This window comes from Malania oleifera, chromosome 5 (assembly GCF_029873635.1).
Source record: "Malania oleifera isolate guangnan ecotype guangnan chromosome 5, ASM2987363v1, whole genome shotgun sequence".
Taxonomy (NCBI): Eukaryota; Viridiplantae; Streptophyta; class Magnoliopsida; order Santalales; family Ximeniaceae; genus Malania; species Malania oleifera.
The window spans coordinates 25,571,145-25,592,288 of record NC_080421.1 but is presented as its reverse complement, the minus strand read 5'-3'; the positions used below and the strand labels follow the sequence as shown (position 1 = coordinate 25,592,288).

The 21,144-nt window shown below is 36.5% G+C and overlaps 2 protein-coding genes across 2 annotated transcripts in view; both read left to right on the top strand.

Moving 5' to 3' along the window:
- LOC131154993 (magnesium transporter MRS2-3) overlaps positions 1 to 8,072 on the top strand; it is a 33,608-nt gene extending 25,536 nt beyond the window's left edge. The window contains exon 6 of the mRNA XM_058107864.1: positions 7,580 to 8,072. Within this exon, the coding sequence (XP_057963847.1) occupies positions 7,580 to 7,867 (288 nt within the window). The 3' untranslated portion in view covers positions 7,868 to 8,072. The remainder of the gene's footprint in view (positions 1 to 7,579) is intronic.
- Positions 8,073 to 8,834: 762 nt separating this feature from the next.
- LOC131154991 (uncharacterized) lies at positions 8,835 to 9,963 on the top strand. Its single transcript, XM_058107861.1, has 3 exons — positions 8,835 to 9,128; positions 9,259 to 9,305; positions 9,594 to 9,963. Exons 1-3 carry the CDS (start codon positions 8,924 to 8,926, stop codon positions 9,723 to 9,725), a joined length of 384 nt encoding a protein of 127 aa, XP_057963844.1. The 5' UTR covers positions 8,835 to 8,923; the 3' UTR covers positions 9,726 to 9,963.
- Positions 9,964 to 21,144: the final 11,181 nt, after the last annotated feature.

The window sequence follows — 21,144 nt, the reverse complement described above, 5'->3', positions numbered from 1 at the left end:
GAATTTGTACACCTGGTGTGAGACAAGAGAAAGGCGTACCACAACATTTGCCGCTCCTTTTGTGATATGTGATAGAGCATGTAATATGTATAAAACAGTTACACAGCAAATATAAATAAATTTTTAACTAATCAAACTGGGTGTCGCACCATCTTTTAATATTTATTGGAAAAATTATTAAAAAGTAGCATAAAAAGGTCCTAATTGTTGCTATCATTGTTTTTGGGTACCATTCGTCTATAGGTGATTTGTGAATGAGATTCACATGAATAAATATGTAAAGTACACACACACACACATCGATGCAACATGCAAACAAGGGCTGTTTTACTTTTCTAATTTTAATCATATTTTTCTTTTGTTTTATTTAGTATGTATAATAGGTGTATCTTCAAGATTCTAGGGTATTACTATTTTGGAAGCAATATTTTAGGGTATTATTGTCTAAGGAAGTAGTATTTTACTTTATTAGGTTTACTAACTAAGTTTCCTTGTATTCCTAGCATTGTGAGCCTATAAAAAGGCCCCTTTGTTGTATGACTTCTTACTCAAACTTGAATGTAGAATTAAAGTTGTCGAGTGTTAGTCCTGTTTCAAATGGGATCAAAGTAGACTCTGATAATGGTTGTCAATGTTATTTTATAGGGTTTGCTACTGTAACACAAATTGTTGTGGCTGTCAGTGCTTGATAAGGTTGCCTTGAGTTTCCATTTAAACTCAAAAAGGATTTGAGATTTTTTAATCACGCTTTGCACTGCCTTCTCCTCTTTGTGCCATTCCTCTGCTCATTTGTCTTTAACAATTGGAATCACCACACACACACACACACACACACCTGTACAAATGTAGTCCCAGAAAAACCCCTAAACCATCATAAGCCCCATATTGAAACCCTAGCCTGTATCTCCTCTAACAAAAAAATCTTACTTTCTGGACACATCAATTCAGACTTGCTTTTCTATTTTGTCTTTTCCAAAATGTCCCATTTATCTGGTGATTGACATCCACCAAATTTTACACCAAATGAATCAATTTTTGGGAATATCACAATGCAAAAATAAAAATAAAAATAAAATAAAAAATAAAAAAATGAAATGCAGCCCCCGATCATGAAACCATCAGAAACCCCATATTGAAACCCTAGGTTGTCTCCCCTCAGGAAAAAAATAATGATATTAATTAATTAAGTGTTGCTGCTGCCATCCTCCTAGAAAATCTTGTCGCCGAAGTAGAAGATTAAGAAATCTCCATCATGATCCACACCCTTGTTGAAGCAAAACTCTACATTCAGTTGGCTTGTTAGCGTCTTCCTATGCTTTGTGAGCCCTGTGGTGTAGTTGTTTTCTCTCTATGTCAAGCACATATCCTTCTTGGGAAAATAGCATAACACCACCTGAGGGCCTTTAAAAGAAACGAACCAAACGACTTTTAAGCGAACGAAACCCCTCTGACAAGTTCTACATTTGTTACTTTGGCTGCATGGTTTGAACCATGGTCTTAAATTTCCATGAAATTGTCGAAATTTCTGATTTCCGTCACCCTCGAAATCGAAATGGAAATCGATTTCCGTATTGCATAATTTCCCTCAAAATCTCAACGAATCATCCGAAATTTATCGAAATCTCGAAATTTTAGCAAAACTTGTCGAAATTTTAGTTGTACGATGAAATATCGTCAAAATTCAAATGAGAAATATAGGAGTGAAGTGAAATTTCTATCTTAATTTATTTTATTTATTTTATGAAACAAGAGATTATTACAAGTGCTTTTGAAATTATTTGAAAAAATAAACTTAGAGCAACATTTTATTTAACCATTCATGTCTAAATTATCATTATTTCTATAATAAATAATATTTAAATAATTTATGAATTTCATTTGTATTAACTGAATATGTTTAATGTATAATCTTATAAATATGTTTGACACACTATTTTACAACTTTTTTACCACATACAAAACATAGATGTATTTAATTTGTAATATATTAGTTCTTAAACTTGTATTATTATGTTTGTTAACTATTTCTAAAGTTTCACAAAGAATTCCATGCTGTACTACTTATTTTCGTTATTTTTTTTAATCGAAATCAAAATTTCCGTCGAAATTTCCATACTTTTGGAGCTTCGAAATTTGAGTGGAAATTGAAATTTAAGACCTTGGTTTGAACTAGTTTGTCCAAACAAATTGGTCTAGAAAAATAAAAAAGGAAATACAGAAGTTGTTCTGACCAATGACCAATTTGAGCCTGTTTAGCAAATTTTGGTTGATCAAAAGGTCTGAATAGAACAGAGAATGGCAGAAGATCATGGACGAATGGGTTTGCTTGGAAGCCCTATGCATCATTTAGCAAATGATCTAGATTTTGATTGGATTATCATTTTTTTTAGTTTGGTTGTTATTTTATGAATGTATTTTGGTATAGCAAATTAGGTAATTATGTTTCTTTAGAAGTTAGGGAACTGATTTCTTATTTTTAGTTGCATTGTAAGCATTTGGTGCTGAGTTGAATACTGAATAAAATTGGTTTGGAATTTAAGATTTTATACCTGAGTGTATGTAGCACCAATTAGCATTAGAGCCTTGATTACCTTCACCACTGCCTCTGATGATCATTCCTTTTGGCCGATTATAATTCTTTTCACCCTGGGACCAATGCAATATCTCACCTAATCATTGACATACCTGACTCTGTTTGTGGGACTGCATATTTGTCACCCTATGAGCGACCATTGAAGCTTCACACTGAGGTGTTGTGTGAGTTCATGGTTATCCAAGTAATAAGAGCTCTCTCAATACGGTCCCAACAACCTCAGATTCACAAGTGTACACCCAGGCGAAGTCGAACGTTTCAATCAATGTTTGCTATTGTCATTGCTGCTTAATCACATTCAAGTAGGCTCTTTGCATTGCCCTCAATGCCAGATCCTCTGTATTACAATTTGCATTTGCTTGCATCACTAGCATTAACAGATAAGCAAAGTTGATGTTGTTTCCATCTCTGCCTTCACACAAGTGCACTGTCAACTACTAATACTGAAACCAGCTCATCTAAATCAAGTTTGCTAGGATTAAAACTTGTCTTATGAAAAAAAAATGCTGAAGCTATGGTTGCCTAGGACCAGTTTAAACTCATTTAGAAAGGCGTAATAGATTTGAAAGATTGGCGAGAGATTACCCATCACACCTACTCCAGCAGACTCAAGCAGACTCATGGCTACCCAGTGGCATAGTCAAGACACAGTGACTTTAGCAGAGCATAGCAAAAAATCCAGGACCTCAGGAGCCAAATGTCTAATTTGTTGGCTCACTTGGATGCCCAGATGAAGGGAAAGGGAATCGTCAATGCCACTGTTCCTTCAGCGTGGCACACTCGCTAGTGTGTGAACCATGGAGCCTCTTGTAATTGTATGTAACTTTCATCATGCTCGACTCCCCAATTGTGGAATTAAAGTTATGTTGGATTAAACTGGGGAAGGTGAACTGGATGATCTCTGAGATCGGTTGATTGGTTTATTGGTAGAGAATATTTTCAACCATTGAGCATTTGGGATAAGGATAATGTCAACCATGCCAATTTGGAGTCACAATGCAGGAATCTCTTAGAAGGACCCATAATCGGTGGGTACAGATATAGTGTTTGTTTAGCTATGTTGGAGAAGTATTATTGTCTGTGTTTGCTAACTCAACATAGCAAGGACATTGACATGTACATGTGGGTACTTCACATAGTCCTTGCTCAGTGCTAGTTCATTGAGAGTGGCCCACATCATCTTACTTGGTACATTGGTGGGTTGTGGCGTTGTACTGTGGCATCCAGATCAAGCTAAACATCTGGCACTTTGATTTGCTGATTAGGCTGCGTCTTACACTAGGGTGTGGAAATGGAACTCAATTATATGAAAGATAGTTGGAAAATGTGTATTGATCGTGTGGAGCTGAAACCTGCAACTATATCGAGTCCACCAAAGCATGTCGTAGCCTAGTGATTGGAGTTAAGAGTCTAACGAATTTTGGGAAAGAAAGGGTCATTTCTCTTTACAGTACCCAGAAGAAGAAACCTTGTGATAGAGTAGAAAACAGAGTTGATAAAGATTAGGCATGTAGGACTCAAGTCAAACAGCCAGCCCATGTGATTATAGGAATGTGAGCTGTGAGATTAATTTAACACGGCTAGTGTCATTCAATAATTGGGAATGCATACTTTCCGAAGTTGGACTTAAGGACACTGTCCTATTGTGTGGATGTGGGCATGGTGATGGGTTATGTTTGCGACTTACTTCTCAGGTGATTTGTTATTGGGAAGACCTTGGGAATATGAGTATCACATGATCTATGATGATTATGTGAAAATTCCTTCAACCAGTTATGGGTGCTGTTCTCAGCCATCATCCCAGGTGTTGGGATCTTTTGAAGGCATTGGGTTGCCATGAATGTGTGTCCAATCTCCAAGTCCACCATTGGTCAATCAATGTTTGAGGTTGCACTTTTTGGAGGTGAGGTAGTATGATGACGAGAGATCATGAAAGAATCGGCAACTTAGGAAACCTATGCATCATTTAGAAAAATGTTCTTGATTTTGATTTATTTGGCTGTTTTATGGAAGCATTTTCGTATAGCAAATGAGGTACTTACGTTTCTTTAGAATTTAGGAAACTAAACTCCTATTTATAGTTGGACTATAAGCCCTTTGGGACACTGTAGAGTGAGTATTGAATACAACTGATTTGGGGTTTAGGGTTTATACCTGAGTATGTGTTTATGAAAACATGCTGCATCACTGAACCCATGATCACCTAGATCAGACTCATACAGCTGCCCGGTGGCACAGGACATTATGGCTTTTAAGGGATTGTGGCACACATCTCTAGGGATATTATATCAAGGACCTTGGCAGCAAATTGTCAATTGTGTTGGCTTGCCTTGATGCAAAGATGGGAAGGGGTGGGAATGATCAATGCTATTGGTGCCTCCAGCTTGATTACGGACACTAGTGAGCAAACCCTGGAGCCCCGTGCAAGTAGTTTAGATAATCTTTAACACCTCGACTATCTCTGTTAAGGTCACGCTACCTGACTTGAATGGGGAAAATAAGCCATATGCTTTATATGACTGGTTTAACCAATTAGAGAATATCTTTATTTACTAGGGAGTGAGGAATAAGGGTAAGGTTGACCTAACCATAATGTGTGTGAAATGTTTTGCTGCACTTGGTGGGGGAATGTCGAGCTGCAGTGTGTGAACCACTTGGATGGACCTATAACTAGATGGATTGGATGAAGGAAATTTTATTCAGGAAAATTGTGCAGTGAACTATGCTAGGGAGGTCTACTCTCGGTTTTGTTTGCTTGCCCATGGCAGCAAGGACACTGACATGTACACCTGGGGATTTCACAAGCAACTGTTCAGTGTCATTCGATCAAGGTGAGTGTAGCAATTATGCAATCCTGCTTTGTGGTACTTGGATAAGGCTCATCAGCTGACATTTTGACTCCTTTGATCAGGCTGTCATTTGTCAGGGGTGTGGAAAAGGTGCTTGCTTACATGAAAGATATAGCTGGAAGAAGTGGGCAGATTGCATGGAGCATAAAGTTACGGTTATTCCAACTCCACCAATACCCATGGAAACCCAACACCTGGATAAGCACTGGTTGGAGTGTTATGAGCGTGAGAAGGGCTTTGCATTTTGGTTGTGTCCCCTAAAGATACCTTTGCATATGGAGGAGAAGACAAAGCTGAAGGAATCTGATTATTTATATGAACCATTGGCTCTAGCAGTGAAGAGGTTTCAGATGGTGAGCTGTCAACATCGATGCAAGTTTGTGCTGGCGGCAAGGCCTGGGTCAAGACTGTCACTCAAGCTGAATGACCTTTTTTGATATGTGGGGTATGGTTAGCCATGAGGGAGTCCAGCAGCCAATACATGTCATTGTAGGCACTGGGGCAGAGATCCGTCTGATATCAGCTTATGCCATCTGACAGTTGGGCATACTCTTTGGACCTACCCGAGGAGATATCTGGGGATTGAGTATTTATGTTGGTTTTATGGATAGTGGTTCTTATGTGGTGTTGGGACTGGTGCTGAGGGGAACTTTCTTCTGGTTGTGCTCCTTATGTTTGTGAGCTGCTGCTGGCAATATGTTGTTTGAAAACTTAGGCAATTCAAGTGTATCACATGATCTACAATAATTGTGCAAATGTCATGAGTGTCAACATTGTCTCGTTTATGGGCTACGTTCTTATTTGTTAATTGTTAGCCCACAATATTTAACTGTCTTTGCAATATTTTGACTGCAACGAGGAAGAACTGGATTCCGCTGCAAGATTTTGAAGAAAACTCCGGAGCAATTGTGCCTGTTCTCCATGTCCAGTTTACACATCACACTTGTCCGCCCTTTAATTTGCTATGAACGCCCACTTTAGCTATAAAGTTTGCATCTAGAATTTGCCTTCCGCGAATGCATTCTGGTGTGGAACCTGCCACCTCCCCCACCACCTTTATCTTGCTGATGAGCACTTTCATTTGCAATCCATAAAGGTGATAAGACATCATTGTCAGAAGTCCTAGTGCACATTGTTCCACTCTTGGGGATCAAGACCACAACATTGTTGTTAAGATTTAAAGCCATTAACAAATTTCTGTCTTGTGGAATTAATAATCCAATGTTTGGATAGACCTTGGATTTGGATAAGATGTAATATAAAATTATATTAAAATTTATCTAAATTCACATAAATTTAAATCTAAGGTCTGAAACAAATTAATTTCCTAGGTGATGAGAGCTTCTTTATTTTTATTTTTTTTGGAGGGGGAGAAGTGGGTGGGTGGGTGGGTGGGTGGGGGGGTTGGTGTGTGTTGAAGATGTTCTCTTGCTTGACATTTGCTTTATTTGGGATCAGTTTGCTAGGTCTCTAATTGGCTTGATGTGCCTAACAGTATTTGCTTGGGTGTGGTTTGTGCTTGTGGCATGAGGATGTGATGATGATGGCGATGATAATAATAAGAGCAAAAGTCACCAACCTCTTGTGAGGTTTGACAAAAAGACAATGACCTTTCCTGAGGCTTTAAAAATTTTAGGGACCTCCATTGAGATTTCAAAAATTCCAGAGACATTCCTTGAGGTTTGTTAAAAAGAAACAAACCTTCCATTATATTTTACAAAAAGACAAGTTTTTTTAGGGAAGGTACGTGTCTTTTTGGCAGTCAGGAGAGGTCTATGATATTTTTGAGGTCTCAGGGGAGATTTGTATCATTTTTGACAAACCTCTGTAATGGTCCTTGAAATTTTTGAAACCTCAGGGGAGGTCTTTGTATTTTTGCCAAACCTTAGGAGAGATGAGTGTCTCTTGCCATCATAATAATTCACATAAAAGAGATATTACCTGGCTTGTTACATATTAGGATTTAGCCATTCCCTTGGTGAGAGGGGTATCCACCACTGTGCTAGCTTAATGCTAGTGAAAAGAAATGGCCTGTTAATTATTTTTGTTGTGCCCGTAAATTTCTGTGCAACACCAAAAGCAATTCATCACATCCCATAATTCACGTTGTTTTGTTGATTTTTTTATGAACTGTTAGCTGAGGGAATACGTAGACGACACAGAGGACTACATCAACATAATGCTGGACGACAAGCAGAACCATCTGCTGCAAATGGGGGTCATGTTGACCACAGCAACCCTCGTAGTGAGTGCTTTTGTTGTTGTGGCTGGAATTTTTGGGATGAACATTAAAATAGATCTGTTCAACGATGAGGTGCATGGGATGGAAAAGTTCATGTGGACTGTTGGTGGCGGCGCCACTGGTAGCATATTTCTCTATGTGTTTGCCATTGCCTGGTGTAAGCACAAGCGTTTGCTGGAGTAATTACGCAGGCTTTTATAGGTTCCCCATTGTTTTTTGGCTGGGAAGAAGGTCCTGTTACTTGTACATGTTCAGTCTGTGTTCAATGAAAACCACAACCATTTCCAATACTCTGTAATATTGTGAGTTTTTAATGTATTTCTTTTGACCAGTTTGCACTTTAAATAAAGCAGTTCATGGTCGACGCCGACTTGCTTTCTTTTTGCTAGGCTGTTGGTCAATTTTACTTCTGTTGTTTTTGCAGGGTGGTTGGTCAAATTTAGTAAAATAATTTTGATTTTTTAATTTAAGATATTTTTATCTCTCCATTACCTTCAGAACCATCCAATATTTCTATCATTTTTATATTTTGATGAATAGTAATAAGCTTAGAGCTCAAATGCTCAGAGTTAGCGAATAATTAAAAGACAGAATTTGGATTGCAAAATTTTGTTTGGATCAAGCATTTTCTTTGGGAAAAGAAGAGGAAAATAAAATAAAAAAAAATTTATTTTCATTATATTTTCTTTCGAAACCAAATATTATTAAAATGAAAAATTATTCTTATATGATTAAAAATTTTAAAATAAAATATTAGTAATTTGAAAAATTAAATTATTTACAATTGAGTTGGTCTATTTTTTCACTTTTTTTCCTTCTTAGCCAAACATAAAAAAAATAAATTCTTTTAAAAATTCTTTACCCCGCCCCCCTATTTTTCAAGTTCCAAGCCAAACAAGGCCTAAAGAGATCAGCCGGCTTGGTGTAATTTGAACAACAGGTAAAATATTGCGGCAATATATTCCATATATAGTATTTGGAATTTTGAAGTTTGTCCCTTAAACTTAAATTTGTATAGATATACAGATAAAAATATAATTAGTTTTGGCACAAATTTAGTTTACACGACGAGTTTTTTACCACAACTGTGAAAGTCTGAATTTTTGAATCACCGAGGTGAACTAAGACCTTCAAAGAAAAGATAGACCACACCAATCAAGTCATCATTATCATTAACATTATCCTGTTGTGTGCTTTGGTACTGGTGGCTGGAGAGAGAGAGAGAGGAATGAATGAGCAATGAGTTCAATAACACAGGGTATTATGATGGCTCTCACTGTTACTGTAAACAGGTTTGCTTCTTCAAATGCACACGCAGTCCATAGACGAAGAGGAAGAAGAAGAAGGGACGCAACCTCCGCAGATATGGGAAGGAGAGGCCTCCTTCTCTCCACCGTAATTGCAGCTCCCCAAGCCTCCGACTCTCGCAATGAGATTCTCAAAAGTAAAACACCATAATCCTTTGGCTTCTCCTCTTTTCAAATACCCTTCTGTTAAATTTTTTTACTCAAAAACATACTGCCCGGTATTTCCTCTACTAAATTTTTTATTCTTGTCAACTGAAAATGTATCAGAATATCTGAAGAAGTCCGAGGAAAACAAGGCCAAAAATGACAAGGAGGTATTATACACCGTTGCTGATTTTTTCTTTCCTCCCTTTTAAGGGTATGTTTGGATGTCCCGTGCAAATTTAAAAAAAATCACCTCACAATATTTTTCATAATTGCAAGTGTTAGCAGTTGCATGCCCATGCTAAAAACTTGTATTCTGGTTCCTTCAAATGCTTCGAAAAGTGAAAATCAAATGATTCTGTTTCCATGGGGCATCCCAATGCACATCATATTGTTCCTCTGATGTGATTTATTTCCCCGTTTTCTGATTTTTTTTTTATAAAAATCTTTTGCTGTAGAGATTGAATAGCTATTACAAGCGGAACTACAAGGATTACTTCGAACTTGTAGAAGGGTCTTTGAAGGGAAAAACAGAGCCGCTGTCTGAGTCAGACAAGGGCATCCTTGATTGGCTTCGAAGAAACAAATGACGTTTTTCTCAAAGAAAATTTTTATTATGAGCTGGTTCTCTTGAATTATTTATCTTTCTGCAATCTGCAGCTGGTGATGAATGGGAGATATTACTCCTAAATCTTGAAAGGAGTGAAATTAAAGTAGGAACAGATTTTGTCGTGTGTAACTAAAGACCCAAAAAAAGAATTCTGAGGCTGCATTGAAGCATGGATTCCGAACTTTATTCTTGAGAGAGTACGATTCATCTTTAGCGCTTGCTTTGTGTTTTATTATTATCAGTGTTCTTATTTTTATTGCATTCATTATGATTTTTTTTTGGCTGTTGGGTTACCATTGAAAGAATTAAAAGAAGCAAAAGAAAACCATTGAGAGAATACTTGGTGTTAGGACCGGAGGAGCCCATGGGTGAGCTTGATATATATGGATGAACACCAATTTGACCCAAAAGCTCAAGTTAATTGGGTTTTGGGTCCATCCATGTATATAAACATCCATCATTCACTTTAATTTTTCAATGTGGGACAAATTCACAAGTGAAATTTTCAACAATCTCTCCCTCACTTGTGAATTCCTGCTCCCCCTTGAACGGAAACCGTCTCCCTTCTGCGATAATTCTCCAACAGTTACTCAAGTGAACCTTACCACTAGCGTTTTAGGTGTCTCGGATTGCATTTTACGTGCCTCCAAACCAATCCTACCTCCAACGTCTTGATCTTATTTGGATTCATCCGCAGCCTAAATGATCCTTATTGGCATCAGCCACACACTTAGTCCTCCAACTGTTAGCACGTTAGGAGAATTAGCTTCCCGTCTCGACTTTTACGATGTCGCTCACCTAGAGTTACGAACCGTTGGCTCTGATATCACTTGTTAGGACCGGAGGAGCCCATGGGGAGGCTTGATACATGTGAGTGAACACCAATTTGACCTAAAAACTTAAGCTAATTGGGTCTTGGGTCCATTCATGTATATAAGCACTCATAATTCACTTTAATTTTCCAATGTGGGACAAGCACACAAGTGAAATTCTCAACATTTGGTAGAGAAACTATTGAGAGAATACTTGGTAGAGAAGTTAAGAGGGTACAACCTAGCTTTGACATTTGAGTGTGTGAGCCATATTTATTTTAGTGATAACATAGTGGAGAGATTAGGTTATTTTAAGTTTTGTTTGTATCGCAAGGTTTGTTTAGAAAGTCTTAATTTCCATCAAAGCCTAAGCTATAAACCTACCATCCAATGATTCCCTTTCCTATTGTCAAAATTTTAATAATAGAGTAGAATTTATTTTGACCACACTATATATTTTAATCTTACTATCTATGTATAAATTGTAAAATATGCACTATGTTATAGCAAATTTTCGTCAAAATCAAGACATTCAAAGGGCAAAAGAACGAGAACAAAAATATTAACCTGATGACTAGGGTAGTACAAATATTATCAAAAAATTGAAAATCGGATTGAAATCGTGCCAAAATCACAATCAATTCAATTTTTCGGTATTCATTATTCAGTTTCGGTTTCAATTTTGGTCTTAGAAAATGCAAATTTTCCATTTTAGTTTTCAAAATATAACAAAATTGAAAAATCGAGAAAAAATGATTTAAATTTAAATTATATATACAAATTAATATAATTACTTAAGTAGTATGTTAATATATGATTAATCCATTTAATATTTAGAAATCAAAATGTCCAATAGATTCTCAACAACCCTTGTGAAGAGCAATTATTGAACATTTAGAAAATCAGTTCAAAATCGAAAAAATCATAACCGAATCGCCGAATGTTCGGTTCTCTAGAGGATAATAAATTCGTTTTGATTTTGATTTCGGTTTGGGAATACTAAAACCCGCAAGGTTCGGTTCTATTTTTGGCTTGCCCCATAGCCGAACCGTAATAAACCAATTACACCCGTAGTGACTAAAATAGGAGTCAAAGTAGGCCTGCTATTTTTTGCATTATATTTTCCGAATGTGAAAATGAGATTCAAATTCTAAACCTTTCGATAAAATATTTTTAATAATATATTGAGAAATTATTTCTTTAAAAGTGGGGCATCAAGAATGATCTTATGTATTAGTCTCTTCAACTCATCATAAAATAAATAAATAAATAAGTCATCAAATTCAACTTGGTCCTCTTATTTTTTAAAGACTACAAATTAAGATTAGAATAAAATCCAAAGTATAGAAAATAAAAATACTAATTTATAAAATTTGGCAAAGTAGGTGGTGACATAATAAATAAAATTTGGAAGTCAACGGATGGAAGGCAATGGGCAATGGGCAATGGGCCTACAATGTGATTATGTGAAGGGGTGCACCGTGTCCCTAACCTAGGCCACAGGGTACGGACGTACCCAAAGTAATCAGAAATACAATAATGTGGAATTCAAAATGGGCCAAGAAGGACAAGGAGCAGCATGGGCTGCTCTTCAGGATAAGGGCTGTTTGGGGTCCCCTACCCTACCTTACCCTACCCTTCATATTGGGTCATTGGTCCCTAGGCTTTCGTGACCATAGCCCGTAGGGTAGGTAGGCTTTGGTCTGCGCCGGTAGATGAAAATATGTATTCCAAGCTTTATTAATTCACAGGCCCATTGAGCCTATTTATTTATCTCTAAGAGTTATGATTTTCTAGGGTTACGCTTGATTTTGTAGAATTGAAAACCGTTTCATATTGACACGATGTTGACTTTTTAGAACCAAATTTTGTGAACTTGAGGTTCATGCAATCGGTTTACTACGTTCTAAGTTTTAGAAAAATATGTAAAACTTTTCAAAATTTTCCATCTTCATTATATGAGAAATATCTATTTTAACAAGTATTATGGAAGATACTTATTTGTAATAAATATCCTTATTCTCTAAATGTACTCCATCCATAAAAGATATCAATTCATAATATGTGTTTCGAGAGATGTCTCCTTTAACAAAGAAGTGTTTGAATCTCTATGTAAGGAAACTGTGTCACATCATATGCATAACGTCCCTTTTCTTCTTCTTAAGAAAGGACATTGAATCTCTTTATATTTTATATTATTTTTGTTTGGGGTTTGATTAGGACTATGCACTCCGACTCTTTGTCGTGTGTGCTGATAGAATAAAACTATTAAGAATGAATTTGGTTTATACCTTGTGGATGGTAATATCACTCGCACTTACAAAGACCCTTCTACTATTTTAATTCAACTTCTTCACTTACTTAGATATATTATTTGGTTGATTCCACTACATGTAAAAGAGACAAATTAATCTACATATGTTCTTCCCAACACATGATTATCAATTCATATTTCATGTCATGTTTCAAAAAAATTGCTATGAGTGATTTAGTATTTTAATTGATTTGGTACATTATCTCATTTTTGGAACCTTGTAATGTCATTCCTTTTATGATTGTCATATCTTGTGAATAAGCGATTTCAATGCTACTATATAACACAACTTGAATCCTAAATTTTATTTTTATTTTCAAAGTCTTGCAATAATATTGCGAACATTACATGAACCAAATGCTCCTTGGATGCTTCCTTGGGCATTAGCTTCTCTTGTTTAAGGCCGCCTTTCTTTTTGGCACTTGTGTTTCCAAGGTTGTGGCATTCCTTCTTTGGTTTTCTCCATTCTTTTCATTTCCTTTTTAGCAAGGTTCTTTAATTATTCTTTGAGTAAAAGATGTATGCTCTCACAAAGGAGTGATTCATGTTAATTACTAGCCAACTTGCCTCCCTAAATGCTCTCCAAAACTACAAAGGTTTGCAATTTTAGCTCATTGTCTTGCAATCATATACTCCTTGTCGAACTAGTGCTTAGGAGGGTGCTTCAAGGAGTCAAAGCTAGCTAGAATTTTAGGTTGTTGCTTTTGGCCAAAGAAGCTTGGGACAAAAATGTGGATTGTGCTTTGTTTTTTGCAATGATCCAAGTTGCTTTTTGTTTAGGCTAGTAGCATTCGTTCAACCTATTCTAAAACTCTTAATTACCCTTGCGTAACATGGAATTGCCCCAAAGGGAGCACAATATGCCCTTGAAACTGTAAGAACCTAAACCGTGATATATGTGTTTACTATGTAAAAGAGGGGGAAAAATGGGAAATTGTGCAGACTTTGTCGACGAGGTCATAATTCGTCGACGAGGCCATAATTCGTCGACGAAGGTAGAAGACTTCTCGTCAACGAAATTCAGAGGCTCATCGACGAGTGAATGTCGAGAGGTTTAGGAAAAATTGGAATATCTGGCTCGTTGACGAGGCCACTGACTCATCGACGAGGAGGCCATTTCATTGACGAATCCACCCAGGTCAAAGGTCCTATAAAGGGATATTTTGGTTGCTTTGGGACTAAGTTTCCTAAATACTCTGTCTCTTTCTCTCTCTAGAACTAGAAGGAACTCTCTCTCTCTCTCTTTTCGATTTCTCCATGGTTCGTTGCTAGAATCGTGAATCCGAAGTTATTGCGAGGATCAGTGAAGGATTCTCTACATTTCTAGCTGATCAGAATCTCATTTCGAGCAATTTTGGGTTTTGGGTTAAAATCGAGATAAAACTCGGTTTTCGTTTTTGATTCAGTATATGTGTAGTAGTATGGATTGTAAGTTGTATTGTACTGTGGTTTGTAGGTTTTGGAGTCTCGATTCGTAGTTTTGGGGACCGTAAAGTTCGTAATTGAAATTCGGGTTAAGGTAAGGGGATTCTATTTATATCAGTTCATTTTCAAAATCGGGATCGGTAAGCTTGTAGGCTACGATCGTATGTATGTTTTGACTACTTATTTGGAGAAATCTATTGGGTAAAAATGTGGGATTTTTGGGTTACAATTTTTCGAAAAAATTGGAGATTTCGGGTATCATCTCTATTTTGTTTGGAAAACTATTGGTTGTGCTAAAACTGTATTATTGAGGTGACCGTAATTCATATTTGCATAAACTATATACTTGAAATTGTAAATGATATGATTTTCCATAAATCAAATAAGTGTGGTATGTATAGTTGTATGTATTTGTTCCAGGTATTTGTGAAATAGTTATGTGGCAGCTAATTATTGTATGCTGAAATGTATAGGAACGTGAGTTCCAAAATGATTCTAGGGATTTATAAAACAACCATGTATCGGTTAACTACCGTGGGCGAGAGTGGCCGACTCTATATCCGGGGTGTGAAATATCAACAGTATGATCCGGCTAGTCACCGAAGGGTGTGTTCTACATCGTATGTAGCAATGTAATCACTGTGGGCTTAGGTCGTCGTAGCGTAGTTGTGCATGTGGCAATGTAATCGTTGTGAGACTAGGTGACCTTGTGTAGTTGTGTATGTAGCAATGTAATCACTGTGGGCCTGAGTCGTCGCTTCGTAGTTGCGTGTGTAGCAATGTAATCGATGTGAGACTAGGTGACCTTGTGTAGTTGCGTATGGAGCAATGTAATCACTATTGGGCCTCGGTCGTTGCTGCGTAAGTGCGTATGTAGCAATGTAATTTCTGTGAGATGAGGTGACCTTGTGTAGTTGCGAACTAGTGTGACGACACTGACCGTATGTTTTGGGTATCGTATGTACTGGAATGGTTTTTGTGAAAATACTGGAATTGTATGTTTATGTATGAAATTGTATGGAAATATTTCAAACTGTATTGTATCTTTTATAGTGTTATGAAGTATGTAAAATAACACTGGTATGCCACACACTGATATAACCTGCTTTCTTCCTTACTGAGAGGTGTCTCACCCCGAATGTACGTACAATGTTTTTTTCAAGTCCCTCAAGTAGCCGTAAGTAGCATCCTAGCATCTTGGAGCAAGGCTGTCGTAGCTATTGCTAGTACCTACTAGGTACGAGTTTTGGTATCCAGGTTGTCAGGATAGTTTTATGGGCACCTGGGGTATGTGTTGTAATTATGGGAATGTATATCCTAGTTTGTATAGACTCTGATATGATACTGGTTATGTATAAAAGACCGTGTTCTGCTGCGTATCTGATGAGTATGAATTGGTATGTATATGTATATAGGGCAACCTGTACCCCACGGGGTCGGACCCTTTTATTTGTATTGTATCATGTACGTTTATATTGATACAGATACAGGTTAGGTTACTTAAATTCACATATGGGACCCACCTGCGAGTTCGGGGCGTGACAGAAACACTTGCATGGGTATGAGATTGGGTAAACTAGATGACTCCTTAAGGCAATTGGAGAAGAGTGAGGAATGATCCATCTTTAGGAGCATGGTCATTTTGACATTTTGACAAAAAATGAGAACAAGTCGTGCCTATTCATTTTCTTTATCACAAACAATATCAACCTATTGATGTAATTTTGGGTCAATTGAGGTGCATGTCCTAAAAGTGATTATCCTCGAAAAGGAAAAAGAAGGGTGGAGTGTTACTAAGATATTAGTCGATCATCCATCAAGGTCCAAACCAATATGATGTAAATGAGTTTCTAAAAGGAACAAAATAGCTTAACTATTTTTAAAAAAATACAAAATTAGATTGGTCATAAAGGATATGCATGACAATGTAACTTCAATTAAATTAATCATGTTATAAAGTTTTTTTAGTCTAACGAGTGCATAGTTCATGATATGAAGGAATTTAAATATTCTAATAAATATCATTCCAAGATAAGGCATTTGGAATATCCCTGATTCCTGATTACATATACTCCTTAATAAGTGCATGATTTATTTAAACTATCAAGTACTATAGTTATCATAATACTTTGATAGCTCTATGTACGTGAAGAGTGTAGAAGCAAATTGATGCCACAAAGTATAAAGGGCTTGAATTCTAAGAAACCATAGAAGCACATGAAATACATGACCTTTAATAATGTTATATGGTGGAGGGAGTAGATTTTTCGATAAATCATTGGTATAGAGAAGGGAACAAAGTGGCAGATGCCTTAACTCGACAAGGTGCTATGGGGAGGAATAGTTTGTTTACAAATAGTAGTCAACTACCTAGAGTTAGTAATGATTTGTATAAATTGGAGAAGAAGGGTACGACTTATATGAGGTATGTTTAACTGATTTCCTTTTGATTTTAGCTTATACTTTATGTTGTTTTTCTTTTGTTTTGTTTTGTTGCGTGATGTTTGTTTTGTAGGTCTTATTTTGTTTTGTTTGGACTTGTAACCCAGTTTTTGGCTGGATGTTGGTGTTGTTCTTTGGGAGATTTTTAACGTGTTATCTTTTGTTATCTCTCATTGATTGTCTTGTAATCATGGTATTCCTCCGCCAAAAGTGAGGGTTTATCAATAAATAAATGAAGGTGCTGCCCTTCTTTTTAAAAAAAAAAAAAAATATGGTGGACAACACTTTCAAGAGATTAAGGCCTTAGTGTAGGATACACATAATCAGTAAAATAAGATTACTACTTCAATGATTGTTTCACTCATTAAATAATTTTAGAGAATTGTTGCTTAGTAAAGTAAAGGCTCAAATCATGAGATACTTTCATAGTTGCAAAGCACTTTCAAGAGTAGGGATCCCAAAAAAAATGTTTTCAATATTGCTTTAATGTTTGATTTGAACTTTAAAATTTTAAATTAAAATATTTTGATTTATTTATAAAATGAGAGGACATTTTTGAAAGTTTTTCAAAATAGATGTCACTTTAAACTTAATATACATTGTTGGCCTTAGGTAAAGTAGAAATTTAACATGACATTAGAGCTAGTTGTCAGGAGGTTCTGGATTTTAGTCTCGTCGTTCGCATTTATTTTGTGATATTTAAAAATTTATTGTGTCTTTATCTCTCTAGACATTTGCCCTGTGTCTATATTTTAAATGTTTACTATAAATTTCTGTTTTTCTTTATTGTGGATGAAAATAGAAATTTGTTCACCATTGGAACAATTATTTTAGAGTCACAATCTTTTCTTTTCTCGACAAGTAAATCCATCTTTGATCTTTAAGCAAAGGTAAGTACATAAGGTTTTTATTGAATGATAGGGTAGGTTCACTTAAAGAAAGTAACTTAACTCGCTTCGATATCATCGTTTGCCTTTTTTTTTATTATTTTGAAATACACACCGAGTATCCACGCGTCCGTTTTATGGTCCACGTGACTAATCTTGCGCCCTTTGAAGTTGACCCCACAACTTCAAAGGGAAGGTAAATTCAGGAGTCCAAGGACGGTAACATGGAATAAAGCAGGTTTTCTAAGCTGAAGCAAAATTTTGGAATTCTCAAAATCACATCTTGAATTAAACCCTTGGTTTGTGGCATCTGGCTGCAGGATGGGTTTCAGTTCTCAACTTACATGGGCGCTGTCTGTGAAAATTGTCCTTTGCTGATGATGGATTCTTAAGAGTTGAGACTTGAGAGTTCCTCCACTTCTGACAAGGTTGGACTATTAGGCCCACAGAGTCACCTAGACGCGGGATTTTTCTATTGTTAATGCATAGGGTTACCACTTGTCCTAGAGAAGAAATTCTCATACACTGCATGTAGGCAAGGGTGATTCCCTTCCCCTGTTTTTTTCACTCTTTCCATCTCAATTGTCATTGAGATGTCCTGTTCATATGGACGTGTGGCACTTGGATCACTCCCTAAACTTTATTATTATCATTTTTTTAAAAAAACTATAGGTATAAGCAATTAGCAAACCGGATCATGTCGAATTTGGTACAATTTCAAATATAAAATCTCATTGCCAAACACAACCTACGCAGGGTGTGTGTGTTTGTGTGTATGAGTGTGTGTGTGTGTTTTGTTTTTTAAGAAAAAAAATTGAAAGTTGGGATCACGGGTGACCCGAAAACCCGCAATTCTTAGCTGGATAGGATTTAATTAACGAAGTTGGGGGCATAGGTGAGCGTATTTAAAGGCCAGTGCCTCTAGATCTTGGCAGCTCTCATACACTTTATGTGCGTTCATGCACACTGATTTATACCACGTGCGGTGTGACAGATCTTTAACAAGTGAAATGGTGGTCAGAAGAGCAAAATGCAGAGGAGATAAGGGACTAGGAGGGTGTTGTCATGAGAAAGGGAGACACTGCTAGTGTGAGCCGCATTGGAGACAGGGAAGGATAATAATATATGGATTAATAATAGGAAACACCAAAGCCTCTCTCTTTACTCTCTCTGAGTTAACAGGGATTGAGGACTCTGTTTTGGTGGTAGTTGGAAGGGCAATAGATGTTTCTCCCATGCCTCTCTAGATTCTTATCCAGTACAGCAAATGGGGCTAGTGCAGTGAGGTGCAAAACCCAATCATCGTTGTTTATATATTATTGTGTGTGTGTGTATGTATGTATATATTTGATGGGTTTTGTCTTTAGCTTTGCTGCATTTGTTTTACATTTTGTGGACTGCATGGAAGACTCCCAGGCATTAAAAATGGGAAAAGAACATGTGGGTGGGGCTTGGGATTTTGCCATCCTAAATTCCCAAGACCATTCTTTTCAATTCCTCTTCTCATGAGGCAAAATTTTCTAAGGGAATGGGAATTTGACTGTGAATAGTTAATTGAATATACAAATCAAAGGGAAGACACATAATTGTGCATGACATCAAGTTCAATATTGACAGCTTGAGTATGCAGAAATGCATAAATAAATAAACAAACCCTGTATGCATGGAACACCTATACATATATATGTAGGGAGAGAGAGAGAGAGTTTAAAAAAATGAGAAGCTTCCAAATAAGATGAAGGGACCATATGTGTGTTGTGTACTTTTAAAAAAGGCACGTTGCATTGGGTCAGGAAGATCTGAGGCAGGATTTCCAGGGCATAAAAAAGGGTTATGGAGATTGCATATGAAATATTCCAACATGACCCTGTCAATTTTTTCTCCTCCTCATCTCTGTACTCTCTCTGTGATCCGACTGCCCATCACTCTTTGCACGCTTCTTTATCCTGTGTCATTTTCTGTCACTTGCATCCAGCCAAAGTTCTAGAGAGATAATACCAGAGAAGTAGAACATTCAGGATGGAGCCTTGTCTGGACACCCATAGACATGTAGGCCTCTGGCTTTCTTCCATTTTTCCCTTTTCTTTTCTTTTAAAATTTCTTAAGATAACATATAGAGAGAGCCTTATCAGTATGAGTTTTGAAGGAATCCAGATCTCATATTAACCTACATTTGGATCACTCATCGCACACATCTCTACTGAGAAGCCACATAGCTAGGTGGGTAGTAGCAGTAATAGTAGTACTTCTCCCTGTCCTGTTTTGTTGGAAAATGAGAATTATGGATTAGAATAATCAGAGAGATCTTACTGTTTCAGTTCTAGAATTGCTCTCTCTCTCTCCCTTCCCTGAGCTGTTTGAATTACTTATTTTGCATGGGGTTTGGCTGATGGCCTCTCTGTTTCTTACCATAATGGTTTGTGGCAGACCTTGGTTTGTGAATCTCTTGATTACTTCTTTTATGGGATTGGACATGGTTTGCTAAATTGTTGCACCGGTAGTACCAAAGTATGGGAATCAGTTAATAAATTTCTGTATGTCATTAAAAAATTATTAAGTACATCAAATGTATTTATGAGATCTGATATAGTTTCACTGTTTACAAAAGACTACTTAATTTAATCAAATATATACATGGCAAAATTAAGTTATATTTAAATATTCACCAGATGTATCCAATAATTTTATCATGTCATAGACCTAATTCCATTGTCTGTACAATTCCTGCTAGTTGGGGAAGCAGGTATGCAAGATAAGATGGGAAATGAAAGCAGGAAACACGAGCACACCAGCTTGTGAAACATGGTATGGGGATACACAGAGGGACACAGTTTGTTATCGATAGGAAACATCCAAACAAAAGGGCGCTAGGAGAAAGTAGCTTTAATATCACCTCAGTATTGTGGAAATTATATTTAAAAAAAAAAACAAATTTTAGATACTGAGCTCGTGCAGATAATAAATGACCTAATCTCTCTTGATTTAATAAAAAGGTCAAAAACTAGTTTGAAGTTTTAAAAATTTCTTAAATCTCCCTAAATATTTAACAAAAAAATTGAATCTTCCTTTAAAGTTTCCAAGTTACAAAATCTTTTGAGCTTTAATTTTTGGAATACTCGTATTCTTCAGGAAACTTATTTTTCTGTCGAGTATGAGAAAAAAAATGTGACTTTTTGGTGGCCTGGAAATTTGGAAATCTCAAAAAGATTGGTGTCTTTTTTCTGAAATCTTCAGACCCTTTAGAATTTTTGAAAGTTTTGATAAAATTTATGTCTTTTCACTAAATTTCACAGCACCCTACATTATATTTTATCCAAGCTCACAGAAACTAAATTTGAAAGTTTCAAACTCTCAAAAATAAATACTGGAACTATTGCAAATGGGGAAATAAATGATCATGGGATATTGGGACACATAAGAAAACAATATTTGGCATGGTTGCACAGGGACTGCCTTTAAGTTTTATAGCTCTTGTACCAATATTCATTGACAAGAAAATTAAATTCATTCACAGGAAAA